Source organism: Phyllobates terribilis, unplaced genomic scaffold, assembly GCF_046119375.1.
Source record: "Phyllobates terribilis strain yellow unplaced genomic scaffold, ASM4611937v1 Scaffold_12__6_contigs__length_324123572, whole genome shotgun sequence".
In the NCBI taxonomy this organism is placed as follows: domain Eukaryota; kingdom Metazoa; phylum Chordata; class Amphibia; order Anura; family Dendrobatidae; genus Phyllobates; species Phyllobates terribilis.
The window spans coordinates 303,734,553-303,760,905 of NW_027362772.1; the positions used below are offsets into that span (position 1 = coordinate 303,734,553).

A 26,353-nucleotide genomic window follows, 5' to 3' on the forward strand; every position below is an offset into this window, starting at 1 on the left:
ACGCAATGATCGGTGTGAAAGAGCGACACTGCTCTCTGACATGACACCTGCAGTGTGAGCAGCACAGCACAAGGCTCTGCAGTGTGAGCAGCACATCACAAGGCTCTGCAGTGTGAGCAGCACATCACAAGGCTCTGCAGTGTGAGCAGCACATCACAAGGCTCTGCAGTGTGAGCAGCACATCACAAGGCTCTGCAGTGTGAGCAGCACATCACAAGGCTCTGCAGTGTGAGCAGCACATCACAAGGCTCTGCAGTGTGAGCAGCACAGCACAAGGCTCTGCAGTGTGAGCAGCACATCACTAGGCTCTGCAGTGTGAGCAGCACAGCACAAGGCTCTGCAGTGTGAGCAGCACATCACAAGGCTCTGCAGTGTGAGCAGCACAGCACAAGGCTCTGCAGTGTGAGCAGCACAGCACAAGGCTCTGCAGTGTAGATCTGGAGGAGCCCAAGGTGAGTACAAAGCTTCTCCGCTCATGCTTGCTTGGCTTATACACTGATGGAGCAGGCTTAAGTGCAGAGGGCATTTTACAGACCTAGCATTAAACCCTAGGACGAGGTGACAACAAGTGCAATTTTGGTGCTTTTTTTTTTTTTTTGAGCCAAAGCCAAAAGTGGATCCAACAGGAAATAAATGTATCAGTTTTTCCTTTACACTTCCTCTTCCAAAATTTGGTTCCAATAACTAATAACGCGTTTCCAGTCCGAGGCAGGGGCGACACGAGGTTAATTGTTCTTCCTTTTTTTTGCCCTTGTGTGGCACTATATATCACTGGTATATTATCAATAGGCAGCGAAGGGTTAAGCTGCACGGAATGTTCAGAGTTAGAATGTTGTTATTATGTGGACGCTTTCTGATACTTTGATAACGGAATATAATTAACCCCTGAGCGCATTCACAAGCGATGAGAAAGTGATATTACAGCAGCACGAGGCACCGATCGCTGGGGGGGGGGGAGACCATCTGGACGTCAATTTTTGCATATTTTCCCTCATGGTCAATGTTTTTAGTGTGGGGCGAGAGATATAATTTGATGCAGCGGGGACTACCAACAGGGTACACCAGATGTGGATGGAGTAGGGGGAATATATATATATATATATATGTGTGTACATATTACAATAGTATATAATATACTATATATATACTATTGTACACATATATATATATATATATATATATGTATATATACATATATATTCACTATATATACTGTGTAGCCGCCTTTGACTTGACTTTCTCCAACCTTTTTGGCCGTAGATGACCTGCGTATCATATGGCCCCTCACATTTATCTATTCTTGCACTCATTTTTCTCCTTCTTCTGCAGAGACGTCATGTTCTTCGCTCAAGTAATTTCCATATTCGTCTTGATCACAGGGATCTGTCAGGTAAAGCTTTATTATATTCACAAGTTTTTGGGGCTGAGGGGGGGGGGTGTATTTTTCACTTTTTTTATTAGAGGGGGTTGAAGATTCGTCATGAAGAGACTTTCCATTTCATGTACGATACGTGTGGAGGCGTCCTACTTTATAACGGTGCAGGAAAAATAGAACAGTTCAAAAAGAAGATAAAAAAGTGCCGTCCTGGAGTTATATATACATATTAGGTTGCGAAGAACTGTGTATATATTCTACCCTTATATGTGGAAAGTGTCAGATGTAACTTTCTTTGTTTGTGTATGTTTTATATTATTATTTTTTTAGCCTTTAAAGTTTATTATTTTTTTTGTTATTAAAATGTAATCTCATGATGCTTTATAGCAAGGATCTGAGTGTGTGTGATCTACATAGACTGTAGGTCCATACCGGGCGAAGGGGGTATTGTGATGATTACCGCACTTACTTCAGTATGTAATATAAAGATAAATCTTACTTCATATTGTATTGTATCATACGCCTCATCATCCTGCTGTCAGGGCATGCTGGAAGTTGTAGTTTTGCATTTCTTTTGCGTGTATGTGGCAAACGTCATTTGGAAATTGAACCATTTTTATCCATGGAAAACAGTTATACATCTGAATATTAGGAGCCATCACAGATACATGTGCAGGCGACATCTTGTTTATTTTCTGTAACACAGATTCACGTGTGATATTTCCACGGGGATGTGTCACTTGTGCTCTCTGCATCTGTGACTTATATTAAGGATATAATCATAATTGTATGGTCTAGGATGGAGCGTATGGACCCTACACCAGTCGGATTATTGTAAAGGAGTTTTAATGTCAATGGCCGATCATTAGGAGAGATCATCAATATCAGATCATTCATTCACTTGCCTGGGTCAGAGCTGCAGTACCACTCATGGCCACTACACAATATATGGCGCTGTGCAATATCCAGTGCCCCAAAGAGCCTCCTATAATAAAGCCCAGGGGACTCACTTATAAGGGGTCATTTCACTGTAAATATTGGAGGCGATATAAGTAGATATTGATTGATAGTGACCCCCTAGGATCCAGAATTAGAAAAACATGGCTACATTCTTTCCAAAACAGCACCACCCTGTCACGGGTGTGTCAGAGGTGACAGACAGTCGCCCTGCAGTTGGTTGCAGTAGATCTCTACGTTTGGCATTACAGACATGTCTCTAGGACCCAGCGGCTACCTCTCTCTGGCTAATTAGCTCCCTGGCCTGGGTGTATAAATACCTGGTGTGTCTAAGAGGGAGGTGCTGGCAATATTCATTACTACTTGTGAGGGTTTAAAGCAAGAGCGGTACTTCGTCCTCTCTGGAGCTTGAGGCCGTATGCGCATTTGTATAGAGTCGTCTAAAGCTAAGCAATCTCCCCCTGTTTGTGCACCCTTGTTGTCTATAGAGTTTAGTGGAGATCGACTAGTGCTCATCTCCTCCCTTCCCTAGCCTTAGCCTTATGCCAGGGAAAGTCAGGATGAGGCACGCGTGCGGCGATTGATGAAGAGCCAATATAGGGACGGTAATTGAGGCAGGGTGACACTAGACCAGACTAGGAGGTCTCCACTCCTCCCTTTCCCTAGTGTCTGGGCTCCCTTTCCCTCTTACCTCTGTGTTGCCCTAAGTCTTTCCCACACCTTGCGTGACATTATCGCTGGCCGAGCATGTTTTGAAAAGGAAAAAAAAAAACCTGACATTTTGTTGTTTTTTTTCTCTGTGTGTTTTGGGGCGTGGACCTTTTTCTTTTTTTTCCTTTCTCCCTTTGGTATGGGTTCAGTTGTAGAGCTTGCAGAGCGGTTGCACGGGCTTTCTCTGGAGGTGAATGACCTCCGTGGTGAGGTTCAGCAGAAGCATCAGCGGCTACAGGTCGCCAATATGGGGGTCTCTGCAGATAGGCCTGCCGAGCCTGAACCCAAGGTTGCCCTCCCGGACAGGTTTTCTGAAGGTAGGAACAAGTTTTTTGTATTCAAGGAGGCCTGCAAATTGTATTTTAATCTTCGTCCCTATTCCTCCGGAAATGAGGAGCAACGTGTTGGTATTGTGATCTCTCTACTGCAGGGCGATCCTCAATCCTGGGTCTTTCCTTTACCGCAGGACTCTGTCTCCAGTCTGTGACGTGTTTTTTTGGGGCTCTAGCCCTTATCTACGATGACTCTGACCGAGTCTCCTTGGCTGAGTCTCGGCTACGTCACCTTCAGCTGGAGATTCGGTCAGTGGAAACGTACAGTTCGGAATTCCGTAGATGGACGACGGATTCCAAATGGAAGGACTCAGCCCTTAGAAGTCAATTTTGTGAGGGGATTACTGAAAGGTTAAAAGATGCCTTGGCTGTATATGAAACCCCTCAGTCTTTGGAGGCTGCCATGTCTTTGGCCATACTTCTGGATAGGCGCCTTTGGGATAGACGGGTGAGACCACCTTCTCCGGGGCCTTCTTGTTGGGGTTGTGTATCTCTGCCAGGGGAGCGGTCTGGGGGTGAACCAGTACTGGGGGAGGTGGAGGAACCCATGCAGTTAGGGGGTGTCTCAACATCATACATCTCCCCAGAGATTCGCAAGAAAAAAGGCGTATTTTTTTTGTGGGAAAAAGGGACATTTTGTTGGGACCTGTCCTTCAATTCCTAAACAAAAGGAGACTTGATTAACTCTTGGTAGTCTGGAGTTGGATAAACAAGGGGTGCATTTGTGACCAAACTGCAGTTCCCGCTTTGTCTTGACAGCAGAGGTGGTGCTAGAGAGCAAAACCGAGAAAATTTTTGTGTTTGTTGACAGTGGAGCCGGAGTCAGCATGGTGGATGCTGAGTTTGTGAAAACTCATAGTCTTGCTTGCTTTACTTTAGATAAACCTATTTCCATTTTCGCCATCGACTCGGCGCCACTTGCACAGAAAGCGTTTGCTTAGATTGTACATAATGTAAAACTGAGGGTGGGGTCAGTTCAATGTGAAATCATCCCTTGCTATGTCCTGGACAATCTTCCCACACCGATTGTCTTGGGTATCCCTTGGCTTGTTAAACATAATCCGTTGGTGGATTGGCAAACTGGGGAGATTATTGAACGGGGAGATTACTGTCATGAGAACTGTTTAGATATTTCCCTTGCTTCTGTCTCTACGGAAATATTACCTGCTTTTCTGTCTGGTTTTGAGGACGTTTTTACTAAGAAGGGGTGTCAGGATTTCCCTCCTCATCATGCTTATGACTGTCCTATTAACCTGACCCCTGGAGCTAATCTACCGAAGTCCAGACTGTATAATCTTTCTGGCCCTGAGAAACAAGCCATGAAGGATTTCATTGCGGAAAGTCTGGAGAAGGGACATATCAGACCCTCATCTTCGCCCATGGCGGCAGGGTTCTTCTTTGTGAAGAAAAGAAGATGGCGGTCTACGTCCCTGTTTAGATTTCCGGGAATTAAATCAAATTACCGTCCGTAACCCTCTTCCTCTGATTCCTGATTTGTTCAGCCAGGTTCTGGGAGCTAAGGTATTGTCCAAGTTGGATTTAAGGGTTAGAATCAGAGAAGGGGACGAATGGAAAACAGTTTTCAATACCCCGGAAGGACATTTCGAGAGTCTGGTTATGCCTTTTGGTTTGACCAATGCACCTGCGATATTCCAGCATTTCATAAATTACATTTTCCATTATTTTTTGGGGGAGGTTTGTGGTGGTCTATCTGGACAATATTGTGGTTTACTCACCTGATTTTGAGACTCATCGGGGGCATGTTAAGCAGGTGCTCCAGATATTAAGGGATAACAAACTTTTTGCCAAACTAGATAAATGTGTTTTCGCTGTTCAGGAGGTGCAGTTTTTGGGGTACTTATTGTCATCTTCGGGTTTTCGGATGGATCCGGAGAAGATCCGTGCAGTCCTTGACTGGGAATGTCCCGAGGACCTGAAGGCTCTACAACGTTTTCTGGGCTTTACTAATTTTTACCGGAAATTCATAAAAATTACTCTGTTATAGTGAAACTCCTTACTGACATGACTAAGAAGGGGTCGGATTTTTCCAAATGGTCGGATGCTTCCCTCCAGTCTTTTTCTTCCTTAAAGAATCATTTTGCCAGTGCACCTATACTCAGTCAACCTGATGTTTCTCAACCCTTTATTGTGGAGTTTGATCTGTCCGATGTCGGGGTTGGGGGCTGTGTTGTCTCAGGGTTCATCCCCTGGTAAATCGCGTCCATGCGCCTTCTTTTCTAAAAAATTGTCTTCGACTGAGAGAAATTATGACGTGGGTAATAAGGAACTTTTGGCGATCAAATTGGCGTTCGAGAATGGCGACATTGGTTGGAGGGGGCTGTCCATCCTATTACTCTTATTACTGACCATAAGAACCTGTCATATCTCCAGTCAGCTAAACGTCTCAAACCCTAGGCAAGCCAGGGGGTCCCTGTTTTTTACAAGGTTAAATTTTGTGGTCACTTTTCATCCAGGGGTCAAAAATGTCAAGTTTGATGTTTTGTCCCGGAGCTTCTCTGGTGGTGGTGACCATGAGAACCCTGCCCCGATATTACAGAAAGGGGTAGTCATTTCGGCACTTTATCCTGAACTGGAGGGTGAGGTGTTGGAGGCTCAGGGTGACGCCCCTGCCTCCTGCCCTTCAGGAAAGTTATTTGTACCATCTAATCTGCGCCGCAAAGTAATTAAGGAACATCATAACTCTGTGCTTGCTGGGCATCCAGGTGGTAAGGCAACCGCGGACCTCCTCTCTCGTTGTTTTTGGTGGCCAGGGTTGCATCAGGATGTAATTGAACATGTAGCTGCTTGTAGTATTTGCGCGCAGTCTATGATTTCGCACACCCGTCCGCCTGGTACTCTTCTTCCGCTACCTATCCCTAGTAGGCCATGGACACACTTTTCCATGAATTTTATTACTGACCTACCGGTTTCTGCAGGCAAAGCGGTGGTTTTGGTGGTAGTAGATAGGTTCAGTAAAATGGTTCACTTCGTCGCATTATCTGCACTCCCAAATGCCAAGACACTTGCTCTGGTGTTTATAAATGAGATTGTGAAGCTTCAAGGGGTTCCCTCCGATGTGGTGTTAGATCGGGGGAGCCAGTTTGTTTCCAAGTTCCGGAAGGCATTCTGTTCTCGACTGGGGGTGCAGCTGTCCTTTTCCTCTGCCTTCCACCCTCAATCGAATGGACGGACCGAGCGTGTCAATCAGAATTTGGAAACCTACCTCAGATGTTTCGTATCCAAAAATCAGGAGGATTGGGCATCCTACTTACCGCTGGCAGAATTTGCCATTAATAATCATAGTCAAGAATCCACTGGCAGGTCACCGTTCTTCGGTGCATACGGTTATCACCCACAGTTTGGTACCTTTGGTGGGGGAGGAACTTCAGGAGTTCCTGAGGAGGAACGGTTTGCTTCGTTGCTCTCCTCGGTATGGCAGGGTGTTTTGAGTAGTTTAAAGATCATGGGAGAAAGGTATAAACGTATGGCTGACAGAAAATGCTTGCCAGGTCCGGACCTGAATGTGAATGACTTTGTGTGATTGTCTACCAGGACATTGAAAGTTCCTTCTTGGAAGCTGGGACCTGGGTTTATTGGTCCCTATAAAATAGCCGCCGTCATTAACCCAGCAACGTTTCGTCTTGAACTTCCTCAGGCCCTTAAAGTCCACGTGTTCCATAGGCCCTTACTTAAAAGGTATGTGGAACCTCTTGAGCCCTCACCTCTACCACCGGCCCCCCAGTAATAGTTGATGGTAATCTGGAGTTCCAGATTTCGAGGATTGTAGATTCTCGTCTCCAACGTTGTTCTCTACAATACTTGGTGCACTGGAAAGGCTATGGTCCAGAGGAGAAGATGTGGGTTTCAGCGTCAGAGGTGAACGCTCCCAGATTGGTTTGCTCATTTCACATCTTTTCCTGAGAAACCCAGTCCTGATTGTCCAGAGGCCACTCGTAGAGGTGTGTGGGGGGTACTGTCACGGGTGTGTCAGAGTTGACAGATAGTCGCCCTGCAGTTGGTTGCAGGAGATCTCTATGTTTGGCATTACAGACATCTTCTTAGAGGCTGGATGTCTCTAGGACCCATCGGCTACCTCCCTCTGGCTAATTAGCTCCCTGGCCTGGGTGTATAAATACCTGGTGTGTCTGAGAGGGAGGTCCCGGCAATATTCATTACTACTTGTGAGGCTTTAGCAAGAGCAGTACTTCTTCCTCTCTGGAGCTTGAGGACGCGTGCTCATTTGTTTGGAGTCGTCTAAAGCTAAGCAATCCCCCCTGTTTGTGTACCCTTGTTGTCTATAGAGTTTAGTAGAGATCGACTAGTGCTCATCTCCTTCCTTCCCTAGCCTTAGCCTTACGCCAGGGAAAGTCAGGATGAGGCACGCGAGTGGTGATTGGTGAAGAGCCAATATAGGGACGGTAGTTGAGACAGGGTGACACTAGACCAGACGAGGAGGTCTCCACTTCCCCCTTTCCCTAGTGTCTGGGCTCCCTTTCCCTTTTCCCTCTGTGTTTCCCTAACTCTTTCCCATATCTTGCGTGACACAGCTCCCTGTCCATAAGTAGTGTCAGGAATTACAGCTCAGCTACATTCTAGTGCATGGTGTGGCACAACTGCAATACTCTGAGTGGCACTTTGGAGATATGCCACTATGTGCGCTGTGCCCACGTCCTGCCATCTTCTGCGGGTATTTACCTGTATCTGCTCTCGGCCTGTGCTGCTAATATCAATTTGTGAAATGGAAAATCTCATCAGTCATATTTCTGTATTTTCGGTGCACTAGAGCTATCGTTTCTCTCCAAAAACCACATCACACTAGTGGAGCTTAGAGGGGCTCATGATCAGACACAAACGGCTCCTCCAGCTCAGTCATTTCATGATACAAGTAGGGGGAGGCTTCTGATGAAAAACTGCTGCTTATAGGGGATATAAATATGAAGATAAATATATATATGGTGCTGTATAAAAGTATTCTTAGGCAAGTGTGGAAAAAATGCAGCACAGTAAGAAAAAGACGCTTTCAGAAATAGAAGTGTGAAGAGTTTATTTTTATCAAATAACAAAATGCAAAGTGAATGAACAAAAGAGAAATGTAAATCCCATCAATATTTAGTGACCTCTCGTCACATCCATCATCAGTATCTAGTGACCACCTGTTGCCTCCATCATCAGTATCTGGTGACACCCCATTGCCTCCATCATCATTATCTGGTTACCGCCCGTCGCCTCCATCATCAATATGTGGTGATCACCCGTCTCCTCCATCATCAGTATGTGGTGACTGCCCGTCCCCTCCATCATCACTATCTGGTGACCGCTCGTCGCCTCCATCATAATTATCTGGTGGCCACCCATCTCCTCCATCATCAGTATCGGTGACCGCCCGTCGCCTTCATCATCAGTATCCGGTGACCGCTAGTGATGAGCGAGTATGTTCAGTTAACCCTTTCGGCGAGCATGCTCGGGCGAGTACCAAGTATCTTCAGCGTACTCGGTGATATGTTTGAATCACTCCCGTGTGCATGATTTGTGACTGTTTGACAGCTTTAATACATGTGAGGAATGCTTAAGAAACAAGCATTCCTCACATGTATTAAAGCTGTCAGACGCAAATCATGCACACGCGAGTGATTCAAACATATCATCGAGTACACTGAAGATACTCGGTACTCGCGCGAGCATACTTGCCGAAAGGGTTAACTGAACATACTCGCTCATCACTAGTGACCGCCCATCTCCTCCATCATCAGTATCTGGTGACCACCCGTCTCCTCCATCATCAGCATCTGGTGACCGCCCGTCTCCTCCATCATCAGCATCTGGTGACCGCCCGTCTCCTCCATCAACAGCATCTGGTGACTGCCCGTCTCCTCCATCATCAGCATCTGGTGACCACCCGTCACCTCCATCATCAGTATCTGGTGATCACCTGTCTCCTCCATCATCAGTATCTGGTGACCGCCTGTCTCCTTCACCATCATTATCTGGTGACCACCCATCTCCTCCATCATTAGTATCTGGTGACCACTCGACACCTTCATCATCAATATGTGGTGACTGCCTGTCTCCTCCATCATCAGCATCTGGTGACCACCCGTCTCCTCCATCATCAGTATCCGGTGACCGCCCATCTCCTCCATCATCAGTATCTGTTGACCACTCGACACCTCCCTCATCAGTATCTGGTGACTGCCTGTCTCCTCCATCATCAGTATCTGGTGACCACTCGACACCTCCATCATCAGTATCTGGTGACTGCCTGTCTCCTCCATCATCAGTATCTGGTGACCACCCGACACCTCCATCATCAGTATCTGGTGACCGCCTATCTCCTGCATCAGAATCTGGAGACCACCCTACACCTCCATCATCAGTATCTGGTGACTACCTATCTCCTCCATCATCAATATCTGGTGACTGCCTGTCGCCTTTATCATCAGTATCTGGTGAGCACCCGTCCCCTCCATCATCAGTATCTGGTGACCGCGCATTGCCTCCATCATCAGTTTCTGGTGACCACTTGACTCCTTCAGTATCTGGTGACTGCCCATCTCCTCCATCATCAGTATCTGGTGACCACCCGTCTCCTCCATCATCAGTATCCGGTGACCACCCATCTTCTCCATCATCAGTATCTGGTGACCACCCGACACCTCCATCATCAGTATATGGTGACCACCCGTCACCTCCATCATCAGTATCTGGTGACCACCTGACTCCTCCATCATCAGTATCAGATCACTGCCCGTCTCCTCCATCATCAGTATCCGGTGACCGCCCATCTCCTCCATCATCAGTATCTGGTGACCAACCGTCTCCTCCATCATCAGTATCTGGTGACCACCTGGCTCCTCCATCATCAGTATCTGGTGACCACCCGTCTCCTCCATCATCAGTATCCAGTGACCGCCCATCTCCTCCATCATCAGTATCTGTTGACCACTCGACACCTCCCTCATCAGTATCTGGTGACTGCCTGTCTCCTCCATCATCAGTATCTGGTGACCACTCGACACCTCCATCATCAGTATCTGGTGACTGCCTGTCTCCTCCATCATCAGTATCTGGTGACCGCCCATCTCCTGCATCAGAATCTGGAGACCACCCGACACCTCCATCATCAATATCTGGTGACTGCCTGTCGCCTTTATCATCAGTATCTGGTGAGCACCCGTCCCCTCCATCATCAGTATCTGGTGACCGCCCATTGCCTCCATCATCAGTATCTGGTGACCACTTGACTCCTTCAGTATCTGGTGACTGCCCATCTCCTCCATCATCAGTATCTGGTGACCACCCATCTCCTCCATCATCAGTATCCGGTGACCACCCATCTTCTCCATCATCAGTATCTGGTGACCACCCGTCACCTTCATCATCAGTATCTGGTGACCACCTGACTCCTCCATCATCAGTATCAGATCACTGCCCGTCTCCTCCATCATCAGTATCCGGTGACCGCCCATCTCCTCCATCATCAGTATCTGGTGACCAACCGTCTCCTCCATCATCAGTATCTGGTGACCACCTGGCTCCTCCATCATCAGTATCTGGTGACCACCCGTCTCCTCCATCATCAGTATCTGGTTACCTCCCCTCGCCTTCATCACTTCTTCTAGTCACTTGTTCACAGTATTTAAAGATCTCGGCAGGAGTTTGTTCCAAACATCTTGGAGAACTGCCCCCAGATCTTCTGTGTATGAGGCTTGTGCGGATCCTTCTGTCTCTTCATGTGATCCCAGACAGACGGGATGATGTGAGATCAGGGCTCTGAGGGGCCGGATCATCACTTGCAGGACTCCTTGCCCTTAATGACATCGGCTGGATTTTGGGGGTCGTTGTCCGGCTGCAGAATAAATTTGGAGGCAGTCAGACGCCTCCTGATGGTATCACATGATGGAGAAGTATCTGTCTGCATTTCTCAGCAGTATTTTTCCACACCTGCCTAAAACTTGTGCACTTCACTGCATATATATGTATTTAATGTGTGCATGTATATATGACCCGGACCGGTAGGATGTCACTGTATGTAATGTAGCAGATTTGTGTAACAAGAGAGTCACATGTGCGTGTAAGGATTGCAACAAAGTATTCACTTATTAGTGGCGAAAAGCTATAAAGTAACACAAAAAGTTGTTCTTAATTGAATTCTAACTGCATAAGAGCAAGCAGAGGTCTTGAAAACCTTGATACATGACATAAAATCATATACAAAGATTTATTTGATTTGTCCAAGGATGTTTTATTCTGATTTCTGGCTGATCTGTGCAGACCGTGACGTGACTCCCGTGCCGCTGTCGTTAATGTCAGTCTGGGAATTTTGCGGCTTGTTTTTGCTATGTAAAATACGATGACGCTGAATAACACCCGATCTGTCGCGGCTTCTGTGACTATAATGAAACCTTCCGCCAGGGCTGAGAGGTTACACATCAAAGAGTCGCGAGCTGCCGGCTGCTTCCTGCGGTTTCTGGGGTGACACCAGTTCTTCAGCTTTTTCCTTCTGAGAAGAATGATGAGTGATCTCCGGAGCCGCACACAAGTCAGAGATAAGAGGCGACACCGGAGCGAGTGCACGCTGATCTCCGCCACCCGCAGCTGATGAGACCTCCTGTAACAAATGGCCGCCCTTATATCACCATGCTTGTAAGCCTCCATATGCCAGCCTGGTGGTCTCCACAATGAGATACAAGACCCCCGAGATGTCTGTCTATCTATCTATCTATCTATCTATCTATCTATCTATCTATCTATCTGTCTAGCATCACATTCAGATTATCAGTGTCTTCCTGGGCCGCTCATCTCTGTAGTTGTAGGTTGGGGGGTCTTGTAGGGTTGGCGCTGTTCTAGTCATACCTATCACTTTCATAATGAGACTGCAGCCCCCATATAACATGTGACATTACTGCAGCCCCCCTATAACACATGACATTACTGCAGCCCCCCTATAATACAGGACATTACTGCAGCCCCCCTATAACACGTGACATTACTGCAGCCCCCTATAACACGTGACATTATTGCAGCCCCCATAACACATGACATTACTGCAGCCCCCCTATAGCACGTGACATTACTGCAGCCCCCCTATAACACGTGACATTACTGCAGCCCCCTAAAACACGTGACAATACTGCAGCCCCCATAACACATGACATTACTGCACCCCCCCCCCCTATAACATGTGACATTACTGCAGCCCCCTAAAACACGTGACATGGCTGAAGTGAAGAAGTATCAGCCGATCCTAGGTCCTGGTACCTGAATGGGTCAAAATCCTCTCTGCCACATAAGGAGACGCCATTATAGATGATAAACGCATAGAAAGGGGCATTTCCCCCAATTAAGAGATTCACACCAAAAAGTCTGCAGCATGGCGCGTAGATCAGGAGTGCAGGCATTGCTCAGGCCCCTCGTTTATAGAGGTTGTGACTAATATTCCAGCTCTGCCCCATTGAAGTCAATGACGCCTGCAATACTAGACATAACATGTAAGCAGGGGAGGCGCTGTTGGGAGCGGGCGTGGGTGTTGCCATTGCTGACCCTTCTGGGGTGCAATGGGAGATGCCCCAATAATCCCTATAATTCTGTCATTTTTGCCCCCATCTCCGCATAATTTAAAGGAGGAAGATAATCCTCTATATCATGTTGGGAGTTGTAATATTACAACAGCTGGAGAACTACAGGTTGCAGCAGAGTAATGCTACCTTCACCTGGGGACAGCATTCAGTTTGCTGCCCTACATCTGCGGAGCCAAAGCTCTGAGGTTGTTGGGGTCCTTCCCAGTGTCCTCCAGCTTCAGGGGTCCCCGCCCTTCCAGCACCGCCGTATAAATCACACCACAGATCAGTGTAGTGACGCAAAATGACACAATGTTACACAACGCTGCGGACAGATCTGACACACTAACCTATATAACACCGTGCTGGATGGAAGGATTGATGAGAAAATCAACGGCATAAAATGCAATCACAGCAGAAAAGCTGCACGAGCCGAGAAGAGAGCGTCAGGGAGAGAGTACATCACGGGGCCCCGCACCCAGAGCATTGTGCCAGGGCGAAGAATGGGGCAGCAGCATCATTACTGACAGAGTAGACTGACACCGCACTGACATTACACAGATTTATCAGTCACTCGTGTGGTTTCATAAATCTGCTGCTTCTTTTATGAGTTAGCTTACATTGTGCCAGAGACCTGCGTCAGAATTTTGACACTGACACTCGGGGTACAGGATAATGACACTGACACTCGGGGTACAGGATAATGACGCTGACACTCAGGGTACAGGATAATGATACTGACACTCGGGGTATGAGATAATGACGCTGGCACTCAGGGTACTGGATAATGACACTGACACTCGGGGTACAGAATAATGACACTAACACTCGGGGTACAGAATAATGACACTGACACTCGGGGTACAGGATAATGACACTGACACTTGGGGTACAGGATAATGACACTGACACTCGGGGTACAGAATAATGACACTGACACTCACGGTATGAGATAATGACGCTGACACTCAGGGTACAGGATAATGACGCTGACACTCGAGTACAGGATAATGACACTGACACTCGGGGTACAGAATAATGACACTGACACTCAGGGTACAGGATAATAACACTGACTCTCGGGGTACAGGATAATGACACTGACACTCGGGGTACAGGAGAATGACGCTGACATTTGGGGTACAAGATAAAGACTCTGACACTCGGGGTACAGGATAATGACGCTGACACTCGGGTACAGGATAATGACACTGACACTCGGGGTACAGGATAATGACGCTGACACTCGGGTACAGGATAATGACACTGACACTCGGGATACAAGATAATGACGCTGACACTCGGGTTCAGGATAATGAAGCTGACACTGGGGGTACAGGATGATGACACTGAGACTCGGGGTGCAGGATAATGACGCTGACACTCGGGGTACAGGATAATGACGCTGACACTCGGGGTACAGGATAATGACGCTAACACTCGGGGTACAGGATAATGACGATTACACTCGTGGTACAGGATAATGACACTGACACTTGGGGTGCAGGATAATGATGCTGACACTCAGGGTACAGGATAATGACGCTGACACTTGGGGTGCAGGATAATGACACTGACACTCGGGATACCGGAAAATGACGCTGACACTCGGGGAACAAGATAATGACGCTGACACTCGGGGTACAGGATAATGACGCTGATACTCGGGGTGCAGGATAATGACACTGACACTCAGCGTACAGGATAATGACACTGACTCTCGGGGTACAGGATAATGACGCTGACACTCGGGGTACAGGATAATGACACTGACTCTCGGGGTACAGGATAATGACGCTGACACTCAGGTACAGGAGAATGACGCTGACATTTGGGGTACAAGATAAAGACTCTGACACTCGGGTACAGGATAATGATGCTGACATTCGGGGTACAGGATAATGACCCTGACACTCGGGGTACAGGATAATGACGCTGACACTTGGGTACAGGAGAATGACGCTGACATTCGGGTACAGGATAATGACACTGGGCACTCTCTGGGTCTTCACCCACAATCCAGCCAATATCACATCATTGCAGCCATTGATCCCGTGGTGATGCCTTCGTCTGCCCATCATCAGGTGGTGCTATGGCACATAGGGGCATCGGCAGTAGCAGCCGGTCAGACTCCAGTTATTATTAATAACGCTGATTAGTAGAAATGTCAATGTTATCTGATGAATATTTCCTTTGCTCCATCTTAAAATTCCTGACTCCTCTCATTTACAAATATCTGCCCTCTATCTACTAATATCCCTTGAGAAGATAAGCGGATTTCCACATTAATTTTCCGCTTATCTCTGTTGTCATTCTAGGAAGCTGCCGGCCACCAAAGATGCCAAGGAAACCAGTACTACAATGGGAAAGAGAACGACTGCTGCTTCAGATGTCCTCAAGGTGGGTGCAGAATGTGCCATGTGGGGCCGTGTGAGTACGTGGCAGACCTTAAAGCTACTGGACTCCAATGCAAATCTCTGGGCCCAGATTAGACCCTTTGCCCCCCTTAGGAAAGGACGATGCTCTTGTTGGGGGTCACGTACTATATTGCACAGTCCTCTGCTCCCTGTTAGTAGATTTTTTTTTTGCCATAAACCCCATTGATTTGGTCCTTGTGCTCTGGTTTGAGGCCATGATGCTTCATCATTTCATATTTCCAGGTCTGGTGACGCGCTCCACTTGTGTCAAAGACATTAATAAAGAATGTGCGTCGTGTTCTGAGCCAAACACGTTCATCGACTGGTCCAAGAATCGTCCCACGTGTGCGGCCTGTAGGCGCTGCAAGGAAGGTAAGTGTGAGGACGGGGCCGCTGCCCTTAGGATAAGCTGATGATGCCATATATACTGTATATATATCCTAGATATTGGGTGCATCACAGAACAATTAGGATCTACATTGGGATCAATCATAATAAATCAATATTGGAAATAAACTGGTGTTACTGGATCTATCATCATTTTACCCATAATCTAGAATATATAATAATCCGGCGCCATCCTGGGGGTTGTTTGCTGGAGGCAGCACCAGACGTTTCCGGAGTCACCCAGACCCAATGCAAAAATATTAATAAGCAAATTTATAGTGAGAAAGCGTCAGATTCTGCCCGTAATATCAGCCGTCGGCAGCGAGGAAATTTTCAGCTATTTATATCTGAATAGTCGCGGCTACAGATGAGTCACCGGAGTCGGTTTTAGTCGCAGGTTCAGATTTGGCTTTGTGCAAAGCAAGAAAAGATGAAAGAGGATGGTCTAGACGGGATGCACTGTGACGAAGCCTCAGCTGCGAGAAGTATTAGGTCCGGGCAGCTTCTATTAGCAGACAACAAGCAGATAATGGAAAATACCCAATATAATAATGGAAATACAAAGGACATAAGAAAGTTCAAATGTTTTTATTCCTCCTTTCCAGAATCTTCCCTTGTGCCCGTCCAGAGCTGCACGTTACTCACGGAGGCGATCTGCCAGTGTAAGCCCGGCTACTACTGCCACTCACCTCTGCACAACACATGTGCCCGCTGCAACCCCTTCACACCGTGCCCACCTGGCCAAGGAGTAAAGCAGAAAGGTATCCGGTACTGATAGTCCTGCACCTATGGGGCTGGAGGGTGCACCCTCACTCAACTATATACCCCGTATACTACATCATGGGCTCATATCTCTCTGTATATACATTTTACAGGTTCTCCTATGAAGAACACAGAATGTGAAGTTTGTCCTAGCGGGACCTTCTCCGATGTGAAATCCGCCACAGAAGTCTGCAAGCCGCACACGGAGTGAGTCCGGGCACCTTGGAGAAGTATTGGGGTTTCTATGGCTAATGTGATATGGAGCTGCGGTGGGGTAAACTCAGACATGCGTATTTTCCGTCTTTGTGCTGAGCCTGACGGCCCTCCTTAATGATGGCACAATTCAGACACGCACGGTCTAAGATCCCAGCATGCACCTCTCCTGTCTGATTTTTGGAGAAAATCTTTAGATTGAACTTAAAAAAAAAAAAAAAAAAAAAACAGAGACTTTTCTCAAGAAAGCAGAGCAGCACACTGTAAGGGCCAATACATATGCAGACACCGAGAACATAAGAGCTAAACTGCATTATTGTTAAATAAAATGTACTTACAAAAAATGAAGGCTCTTAGCGCATAAATTGGCCAATTCATGTATGCCCATCAACCACGACAAGGGAGCCTCCGCATGATGGGTAACTAACCTCCTAAACATGCCTCTCTTGCCTACTTAAATTTGTAGGCTTCTGGCCCAAAAGAGGCATGTTTGCCCATTTATACTGTAGGCTTATAGCCCAAGAGAGGCATGTTTAGGAGGTTAGTTACCCATCATGCGGAGGGAGGCTACCTTGTCGTGGTTGATGGGCATACATGAATCGGCCAGAAAAAAACAGCCTTACCAGCATCAGGTCAGATTACCAAAGCACAAGCAGGACGCGGCAGACCCCATGGAAAGGCAGGGGCTGCAGAGGTGCGAAATACTGATACAACAGCCACCCCCTCCATGAATTGACCGATATGTGAGTGGCTGTGTATTATTAACAATGCACACAAATGCTGCTTATATAGGACGCCAGTCACACAGATAGATGTGGTGCACTGTGTCTGGCTTACAGCCTATTAATGGCGCCCATCATTTTAAATTGAGCGGGCTGCCCCGCACTATATACGTGCCCCACACAGGACTGACACCCCAAATTCACCCACCCAACAATAAAGGGCCTAGCTGCATCCTGCAAAAATGGATATTGTGCAATAAAAAGATGAAAAATAATGTATAAGATAAATACATTACATGAGGTTTTGGTCGATATTTTGGCCAAAATACACAAGCTCGCAACCCACGTTACGGGTCCCCATACTTGCGAGTCCCTACGCTAAAATTAAAAACGGCTCGCAGAAAAGGACAAAAATTCAAAAAAACATCACAGAAAAAAAAAATGCGGCTAGGCCCTTTATATGTCATATGGATGTATACAGTGGACATAAAAATGTGATTGTATCACACACGGGACTCAATAAGGATGAAAGATAAGTAACAGAAACATAAAAATGTTTGTACCCTCATCTGAGATAGGGCTCGTGCTCCCGATTATACCAGACGAGCGCTGTCCGAGGTTCTCATGGTCAGCACTTGTACTTATGTTATTCTATGGAGCCGCACATATGTCCGATTTTTTTTTTCCTCGGATCGAGTGGTCCACAGAAAAAATCAGAGACATGTCTGATTTTGATCCAAGTGTTAGATCCATATCGGTAAGGAAAGTCTATGGGTGCGTGGAAAACATTGGACCGCACTCGGATGACGTCTGAATGTGGTTCGATATTCATGGACTGACATAACCGGATCGTTTTATTCGGATGAAGAGGAAATGGTTGTGTGCATCTATCCTTAGGGTGCAGGTGTGTGCTGCTACCAGGGCAGGTGTGTGCGGCTACCAGGGCAGGTGTGTGCGGCTACCAGGGCAGGTGTGTGCTGCTACCAGGGCAGGTGTGTGCGGCTACCAGGGCAGGTGTGTGCGGCTACCAGGGCAGGTGTGTGCGGCTACCAGGGCAGGTGTGTGCGGCTACCAGGGCAGGTGTGTGCTGCTACCAGGGCAGGTGTGTGCTGCTACCAGGGCAGGTGTGTGCTGCTACCAGGGCAGGTGTGTGCTGCTACCAGGGCAGGTGTGTGCGGCTACCAGGGCAGGTGTGTGCGGCTACCAGGGCAGGTGTGTGCGGCTACCAGGGCAGGTGTGTGCGGCTACCAGGGCAGGTGTGTGCGGCTACCAGGGCAGGTGTGTGCTGCTACCAGGGCAGGTGTGTGCGGCTACCAGGGCAGGTGTCTGCTGCTACCAGGGCAGGTGTGTGCGGCTACCAGGGCAGGTGTGTGCTGCTACCAGGGTAGGTGTGTGCTGCTACCAGGGCAGGTGTGTGCTGCTACCAGGGCAGGTGTGTGTGGCTACCAGGGCAGATGTGTGCGGCTACCAGGGCAGGTGTGTGCTGCTACCAGGGCAGGTGTGTGCGGCTACCAGGGCAGGTGTGTGCTGCTACCAGGGCAGGTGTGTGCGGCTACCAGGGCAGGTGTATGCGGCTACCAGGGGACTTGTGTGCTGCTACCAGGGGACGTGTGTGCTGCTACCAGGGGACGTGTGTGCTGCTACCAGGGGACGTGTGTGCTGCTACCAGGGCAGGTGTGTGCTGCTACCAGGGCAGGTGTGTGCGGCTACCAGGGCAGGTGTGTGCGGCTACCAGGGCAGGTGTGTGCGGCTACCAGGGCAGGTGTGTGCGGCTACCAGGGCACGTGTGAGCTGCTACCAGGGCACGTGTCAGCTGCTACCAGGGGACGTGTGTGCTGCTACCAGGGCAGGTGTGTGCGGCTACCAGGGCAGGTGTGTGCGGCTACCAGGGCAGGTGTGTGCGGCTACCAGGGCAGGTGTGTGCTGCTACCAGGGGACGTGTGTGCGTCTACCAGGGGACGTGTGTGCGGCTACCAGGGCAGGTGTGTGCAGCTACCAGGGCACGTGTGTGCAGCTACCAGGGCACGTGTGTGCTGCTACCAGGGCACGTGTGTGCGGCTACCAGGGCAGGTGTGTGCGGCTACCAGGGCAGGTGTGTGCTGCTACCAGGGCAGGTGTGTGCGGCTACCAGGGGACGTGTGTGCGGCTACCAGGGCAGGTGTGTGCTGCTACCAGGGCACGTGTGTGCTGCTACCAGGGCACGTGTGTGCGGCTACCAGGGCACGTGTGTGCGGCTACCAGGGAACGTGTGTGCGGCTACCAGGGCACGTGTGTGCGCCTGGCAGGTGTGTGCGGCTACCAGGGCAGGTGTGTGCGGCTACCAGGGCAGGTGTGTGCGGCTACCAGGGCAGGTGTGTGCGGCTACCAGGGCACGTGTGAGCTGCTACCAGGGCACGTGTCAGCTGCTACCAGGGGACGTGTGTGCTGCTACCAGGGCAGGTGTGTGCGGCTACCAGGGCAGGTGTGTGCTGCTACCAGGGGACGTGTGTGCGTCTACCAGGGGACGTGTGTGCGGCTACCAGGGCAGGTGTGTGCAGCTACCAGGGCACGTGTGTGCAGCTACCAGGGCACGTGTGTGCTGCTACCAGGGCACGTGTGTGCGGCTACCAGGGCAGGTGTGTGCGGCTACCAGGGCAGGTGTGTGCGGCTACCAGGGCAGGTGTGTGCGGCTACCAGGGCAGGTGTGTGCTGCTACCAGGGCAGGTGTGTGCGGCTACCAGGGGACGTGTGTGCGGCTACCAGGGCAGGTGTGTGCTGCTACCAGGGCACGTGTGTGCTGCTACCAGGGAACGTGTGTGCGGCTACCAGGGCACGTGTGTGCGGCTACCAGGGCACGTGTGTGCGCCTGGCAGGTGTGTGTGGCTACCAGGGGGGTGTATGGCTTCCAGGGCAGGGGTGTGTGGCTACCAGGGCAGGGTTGCTGGGCCAGATCCCAAGTGACTGCAGTAGTGACAGGTAAGGATGTCAGGTCCGGCAGCTGCACTAACCCTGCATTACATGTGTGACCTGTGTCCAGGGGGGCTCACTTCTGACCCGATGGGCGATCACAGGCTGCTCCCCCTGCGGCTGTGCACAACGGCAGGAATAAAAGGTGTCTGGTTGAGGTAACAAGGAAGTAGAGACTAAACTTTCACAAACTTCAATGCATCCTCTTATCCGCCGATCACTGGGGAGCTTTACTGAATCCCTGAATTTTTGACACCATATGCTAAAATAAGTAAATAAATAAATCACTGTTATTTTTGTTGCCTATCGGATTAATTAGTTTTTGTTTTTTAACACTTTTTTTTTTCATCAAAGAAGGTGTGGTCTAGATAGAAAGGGTGTGGCTTACAGGTAAATGGGATCAAAGGGCAGCTCCACCTAGAATCTAAGAATTCGGCCAAAGAGGAAATATCAATCAGTAATACGTTCACATTGTGGCCGTATATTGAACATCACTGTTTCTACTTAGTCTTTATTAATTTATTTTCTTATTTCTTTTATTTAGTTGTGATAAATTACATCTAGTGACCACTAGGAGGGGCAGCACCACGAGCGACGCTCTGTGCGGAGGACTTATATTAAGCAAGAACTACACCCTGCGCCCAGATGTGACATCTATAAGATATGCTGTTACCTCCGGCCCCGCAACCACTAGCAGCACGACCCCTCACACTACCGCCCCGGACACCACGACCTCTGGGACTTTCACTAGTATAACCACAAGGGACATATACGAGACAGGTACTTGTTCATTTCTTAAAGGCTTATTCCCAAAATCCTAATGTGCTCTCATCTTTATGTACTTACAGAATTACATGTGACAATCTGCACCTATCACTGTCTAATGATGACCCCTCGAGGGCTTTCTTTACCCTCTGTTACCACTGCTGTAGTTTTAATGAAGTTGCTCAGATCACCTAAGGACCCGTCTAATAAATCATCTGACACCCGGGTTATAGCACAGATTAGCTATGCTGTGCCGGAGATCCCACTTACACCAGCTGCATTTGCACCTACTGACCCTGTCTACTTCATGGAAAACAGATGCACCTACAACCCTGTCTAATAAATCAGCCCCCAGACACTCTTAGGATCCTCACTGCCCTGTTGTAGCTCAGCCCAGCTATTCTATGCTCAGCTCTGCTATACGTGCAGGGGGAGCATGATTGTACTCTGAAGATGTGGACTTTAATATTGGTTACATAATGGATCAACGTCGTTACATTCACAACTATCATTCGTCACCTCATCCATAGAAATAAAAATAGTTCTTGTTGATATCTATATCTCTGCAATAAGCAAACAGAAGAGTGGAGGGAGGGAGAGGTCTGCAGCACTGAGGAGAAGCAGGGTGCGGTTGGGAAATGTAGTTTTAGCAGAAAAGAGTAAGACCACCCATTTAGCTGGATGCACAGAGGGATAAATAGAGATGGAAAAAAACACAAAAGGTATCAAATAAACCTGTGTGACATCCAATATGACCAAGATAAGAGTTCTTATATGGGTTGTCACTTCTAAATAGGCAGTTACTAGTGCCGTACCTGCTGTTTCCTTGGATCGTCATTCCATAAAGATGATTTGCCATTTTGTGTAATTAATTAAATTAAGTTGAATTTGACAGACCACGCCCACTACTGCTAAGCTCAACCCACTTTCCAAAAAGTAGGACATTTTGCTATCTTTATATAAAACCAGTATATGCCCTGTCCTCCTCGGCAGCTTGTCCTGTCTATGAATATCTATTAGATGTGTTGAGGATTCTCACTTTTCTGGTAAAGTCTCTTGAGAAGATGTCATGTGTCCTGCAGGGGAGTGGAGCGCGGTGTACGTGGTGGCCGCCATCATCTGCGCCGTCTCGCTGCTCGTCGCCTTCCTCCTCTATGGGAAGCAGAAGATCTGTAACCTCAAGCTCTGGAAGAGTACGTACCTGCTGGGGAGGAGCGGAAAATGGGGGGGGGGGGGATCTGATCAGGAAGCGACAGCAGCAGATGGGACCTGATTGGCTGCCAAACTTCTTACAAATCAAATTGATATTTATATTTTTTTTTCCTAGATTTCATCCAGCCTGATCTTGTGGTAAGTATAATATACAGGGCTAACAACCTATACTGCGTGTTATTCCCAGTGCAGGGTCCTGGGGGGAGCACAGCATGGAGAGAATGTCACGCCCCGCCCCCGCAGACCCTTCACTCCACAATATAACACAATGTATCACTCGCCTGGAGTGTTTCTTTCCTGTAATTCAGTAGAAACCAGCCCTAATCCTAGTTTTTACTGCGGGGTTATGGACTTGGGTACATGGGCTCCCACTCGTTACACTGCTACATGTAACATCACAGCTTTATTTCTTCTTTACGTCCTCACATAAATATGGGGTAATATTTTGGCATCTTCCTCCCGGATTTTACAGGGGACGGTCATGGACGTAAATGCCCAGGAGAATCTACTGGAAAAGGCGAACGTAACCCCCAAGAGCGAGCGAAGGACGGAGAGCGACAACGGAACAATGGAAGAAAACCACGGAACACAAGAAAGAGACCTAATGAACAACCGGATCGGTGAGGAGCAAAGTATCAATTATCTGTCTGATATCTATCGTTTATCTTCTATCTCGATCTCTCCATCCATGCTTCTCCTTTTGATCTTTCCTAGAACACATCTACATCATGAATGCGGACACCGTCGTCGTCGGTTCCATCTCAGAAGTTCCTCCACGTTGGAGATCAGTAATGACAGAGAGTGACAGTCGAGAGAGCCCCCTACTGGCATCACGTTACCCGGAGCAGGAATCCAGCAAGTTGTCAGCAAATGACCTGATGATTTCTATAGAAGAGGAAGAGAGCGAGTCCAGCGCTGCCAAAGCCATCCTGGAAGTGTAAAGGCTGGTACCGGACAACAATGTGCAATAACGGAGACCTCTGGTACAACGGCGATCAACAGGTCACCTGCCAAGGCCGCTGCCCAGGTGTCAGGTGGAGAATTGAGATCACAGGGGTCAGAGACTTCACAACAGCGACCCTCTGAGCTATCACATCCTGTACATTAGGGCGGCACGGTGACTCAGTGGTTAGCACTGTAGCTTTGCAGCGCTGGGGTCCTGGGTTCAAATCCCACCAAGGACAACATCTGCAAGGAGTTTGTATGTTCTCCCAGTGTTTGTGTGGGTTTCCTCCTGATTCTCCGGTTTCCTCCCACACTCCAAAGACATACTGATAGGGAATCTAGATTGTGAGCCCCGATGGGGACAGTGACAATAATGTATGAAAAGCGCTGTGGAATATGTTAGTGCTGTATAAAAAAAAAATATAAAGATTACTACATGTGCATCAATGACCAGACACTAAAAAAAAACCAACCGCCCTGGATTGTTGTATGTTGCGCTCCAGGTGGTGTCACCATCTGTCTGCGTCCTCGGTGTTACAGTATGGTTTCTACAGTGCAGCTACTTTGGTCACGACACATTCTCCCACATCTGGGATGTTAAGACTCCAACAAGAGACAATAGAGATCCTATTCGGGGGGCATAGTTTGCTTACCTGCATGTATTCTCGGCTAAAAAATTTTTTGCAATTGGGTTTATTGAATTTTGTACAGTTTGACTTTTATGATACACTGGCTGAGTTAACCGAGAAGCCGTCGGTGAGCTCGTTCTGATAGTAGTGTTTATATCTCTTCCTTCTCCTGAACTCCAAGTTCTGCCCAATTTTTGTGTAGTCATTAACCAGGAAAGAAGAGGAGCTCTGAAGGAAAAGATTCACTACCAATGCTGTCAGAACAAGCTCACTGAAGGATTCTCAGCTAACTTATTCTTCAGCCTATGAACAAACTATAAAAGGCAAATGCAAAATTTTTAATGAAACCCAGCTGCAAAAACTATACGAAAAATAAAATATCCCTCAAAAAGGAACAATCTTTGACCTTGAATGTAGAAATCAGCAGGTATTGTTATAAGTCACAGATGGATAGACTTTTCTGCAGTGCCCACTGCTGGAGAAATGGGATGTTACATGGTTATAGTTTTAAAAAAAAAAGTAATATAAACTCCATGTAACATGAATGGGAGGTTTTTCCTTTATTTACAGGGTCTCTTCTCCAATGGGAACCGCCTCTATGATGCCCAGACATGTTTCCTGCTTCCCTTTCCTCTCCCATTGCTTTCACACTGTTCCCTCCTTAATCATCTCCTTGCCGATTTCTACTCGTTATAAAATCTTTAATAAAATGACACCATGGTGGTTTGGAGTTGTGTATTCTGGGACCCTTCAGACACTAGAACTTTTTTTTTTCCAAAAAAAAAGCGCAAAGGGAACAGCTCGGATCAGATGGGAGTACAGGACTCCACAGCGCCAAAATCTGTGGGCTCAGCTGACATTAAAAGGGTTTTCTAAGAACTAGTTCTACATATACAGGCTGGACGACATTTAAAAAAAAAAAAATAAAAAGCAGTCTGAGCTTCCCTCAACCCCTATTGGTGATTAACTGCAGCGGTCACAAGCTGTATTCACCATCACTGGTCTTAGCAATGGTCACGTGAGCTGAAATTTCACCCATGGAGCTGGAGGACAGTAGTGAAGCCTAGTTTGTTACCCATAGTAGGCCTACCAATTGAAAGCCCCTTTAATGTGGAGCAAGATAAAGATTATGCATTAAAAAGGAACCGGTCAAGTTTTTTTTTTTTTGAGCCTATGAACAAATGGCCCCACTTAACTTCTCCTGCACCCTACAATATGTCTAACAGCTCCTGATGCCCTCCAAAAAATACCATTTGATATGCTCCTGCACTGGGTCTGATGGTGTCCTCACTGCAGCATCTGTCCTTCTCTGCTCCCATTCTCATGCTGCTGCACTGTACACAAGCGAGGGTAGGTGCAGAGGGACAGCTGCTGGAACAAGGACACCCATTGGAACCAACCACCTCATTTACATACAGCGTGTGATCATATCAAATGGTATTTTTGGGGTCTACAAGGCGGAGATACACATTTGTAGGATGACATGTAGGAGCAGTTTAAGTGAGGCCATTTGTTCATTGGCTCAGATTAAATATTGACTTCTCATGTGTAATATGCTGCCATCTAGTGGCGAATTGTATGCAGTGCAGCCATGGACCACCACCAGTATGGTGCTGCAGAGGATGCATTCTGCCCTCTAGTGGTGATTTATAGGCAACTACCTTGTGTACCCAGTGACAATTCTGATTATATCCAGTGCTGTATGTGGCCACTAGATTAATAATTTGGCAGAGATTTAAAGCCAGAGTCCGTTAAGTACAAAGTATTCATACAGATGATGCTTGGTGCATAGAATAGTGTTTCAGATGTAGGGCCCAACAAAGCCAGGAAATAACTAGTTCTAGTTAATTTTGGCATCACTTAGTTTTGCACAAAGAGCAACTACAACCCTCACTATCCCAACCTGAGCTGCAGCCTGTCCATTATGTGGCACTACTTGCAGGGTGATCATTTTATCTGATAAGCCCTGAAAGCAGGGGGGAGGCATAGGAACAAGATAATCTATAATTGAAGCTGCTCTTAGAACAGATGTGCGGTGGTGGGAGATCTGCAGACCACCGGATGCTCCATAACCCTGAGGAATGGAAAGAGTCTCAAGTCTCCAGATAACCATTGCTCGGCCCTAAATTCAGTTTGAGTGCATTGAACTAAACTTCTTCATTGTGTTGAAATTTCTTGTTAATGTTTTTTGCCATTGTTTCCCTAGTTATTTGCAATTTTGTCAGTGGTTTTTAAAAAAGTTGCTTTCACACAGATGTACTTTAGTTGGGCCTGTAGTAATTTTATGTACGTATAAAGTTTGAACAAAACACAGAAAGTGTTAATATGAACAGCAGGATCAAGTTACTAGTACATTGCTTCCTAGGACAATTGTGACTTGCACCAGCCACATCTCCACTTAATTATGGAGCTATTCTGATGCA

General features: G+C 47.7%; 1 protein-coding gene across 3 annotated transcripts; it reads left to right on the forward strand.

Annotated features, from left to right (window-relative positions):
* Positions 1-24,653, forward strand: LOC141171828 (uncharacterized). 3 transcript variants are annotated; one of them, XM_073655458.1, is made up of 11 exons: positions 1-452; positions 1,330-1,390; positions 15,251-15,332; positions 15,593-15,721; positions 16,342-16,497; positions 16,612-16,705; positions 20,924-21,159; positions 22,227-22,337; positions 22,472-22,494; positions 22,829-22,976; positions 23,071-24,653. In XM_073655458.1, the coding sequence occupies exons 2-11, from the start codon at positions 1,337-1,339 to the stop codon at positions 23,295-23,297; spliced, it is 1,260 nt and encodes a 419-aa protein (XP_073511559.1). In that variant the 5' UTR covers positions 1-452; positions 1,330-1,336; the 3' UTR covers positions 23,298-24,653. The 3 variants fall into 3 exon arrangements, with proteins under 3 accessions (XP_073511559.1, XP_073511561.1, XP_073511560.1); XM_073655460.1 differs by lacking the exon at positions 22,227-22,337; XM_073655459.1 differs by lacking the exons at positions 1-452; positions 1,330-1,390 and adding an exon at positions 11,875-12,018.
* The last annotated feature ends 1,700 nt before the right edge of the window (positions 24,654-26,353 follow it).

What these genes read in the sequence shown, in the direction of transcription:
- LOC141171828 (XM_073655458.1), top strand. Translation starts at nt 1,337, where the DNA reads ATGTTCTTCGCTCAAGTAATTTCCATATTCGTCTTGATCACAGGGATC. An exon ending in CTGCTTCAGATGTCCTCAAG is followed by an intron (nt 15,333 to 15,592) that starts GTGGGTGCAGAA and finishes TCATATTTCCAG; the next exon opens with GTCTGGTGACGCGCTCCACT. An exon ending in CCTAATGAACAACCGGATCG is followed by an intron (nt 22,977 to 23,070) that starts GTGAGGAGCAAA and finishes GATCTTTCCTAG; the next exon opens with AACACATCTACATCATGAAT.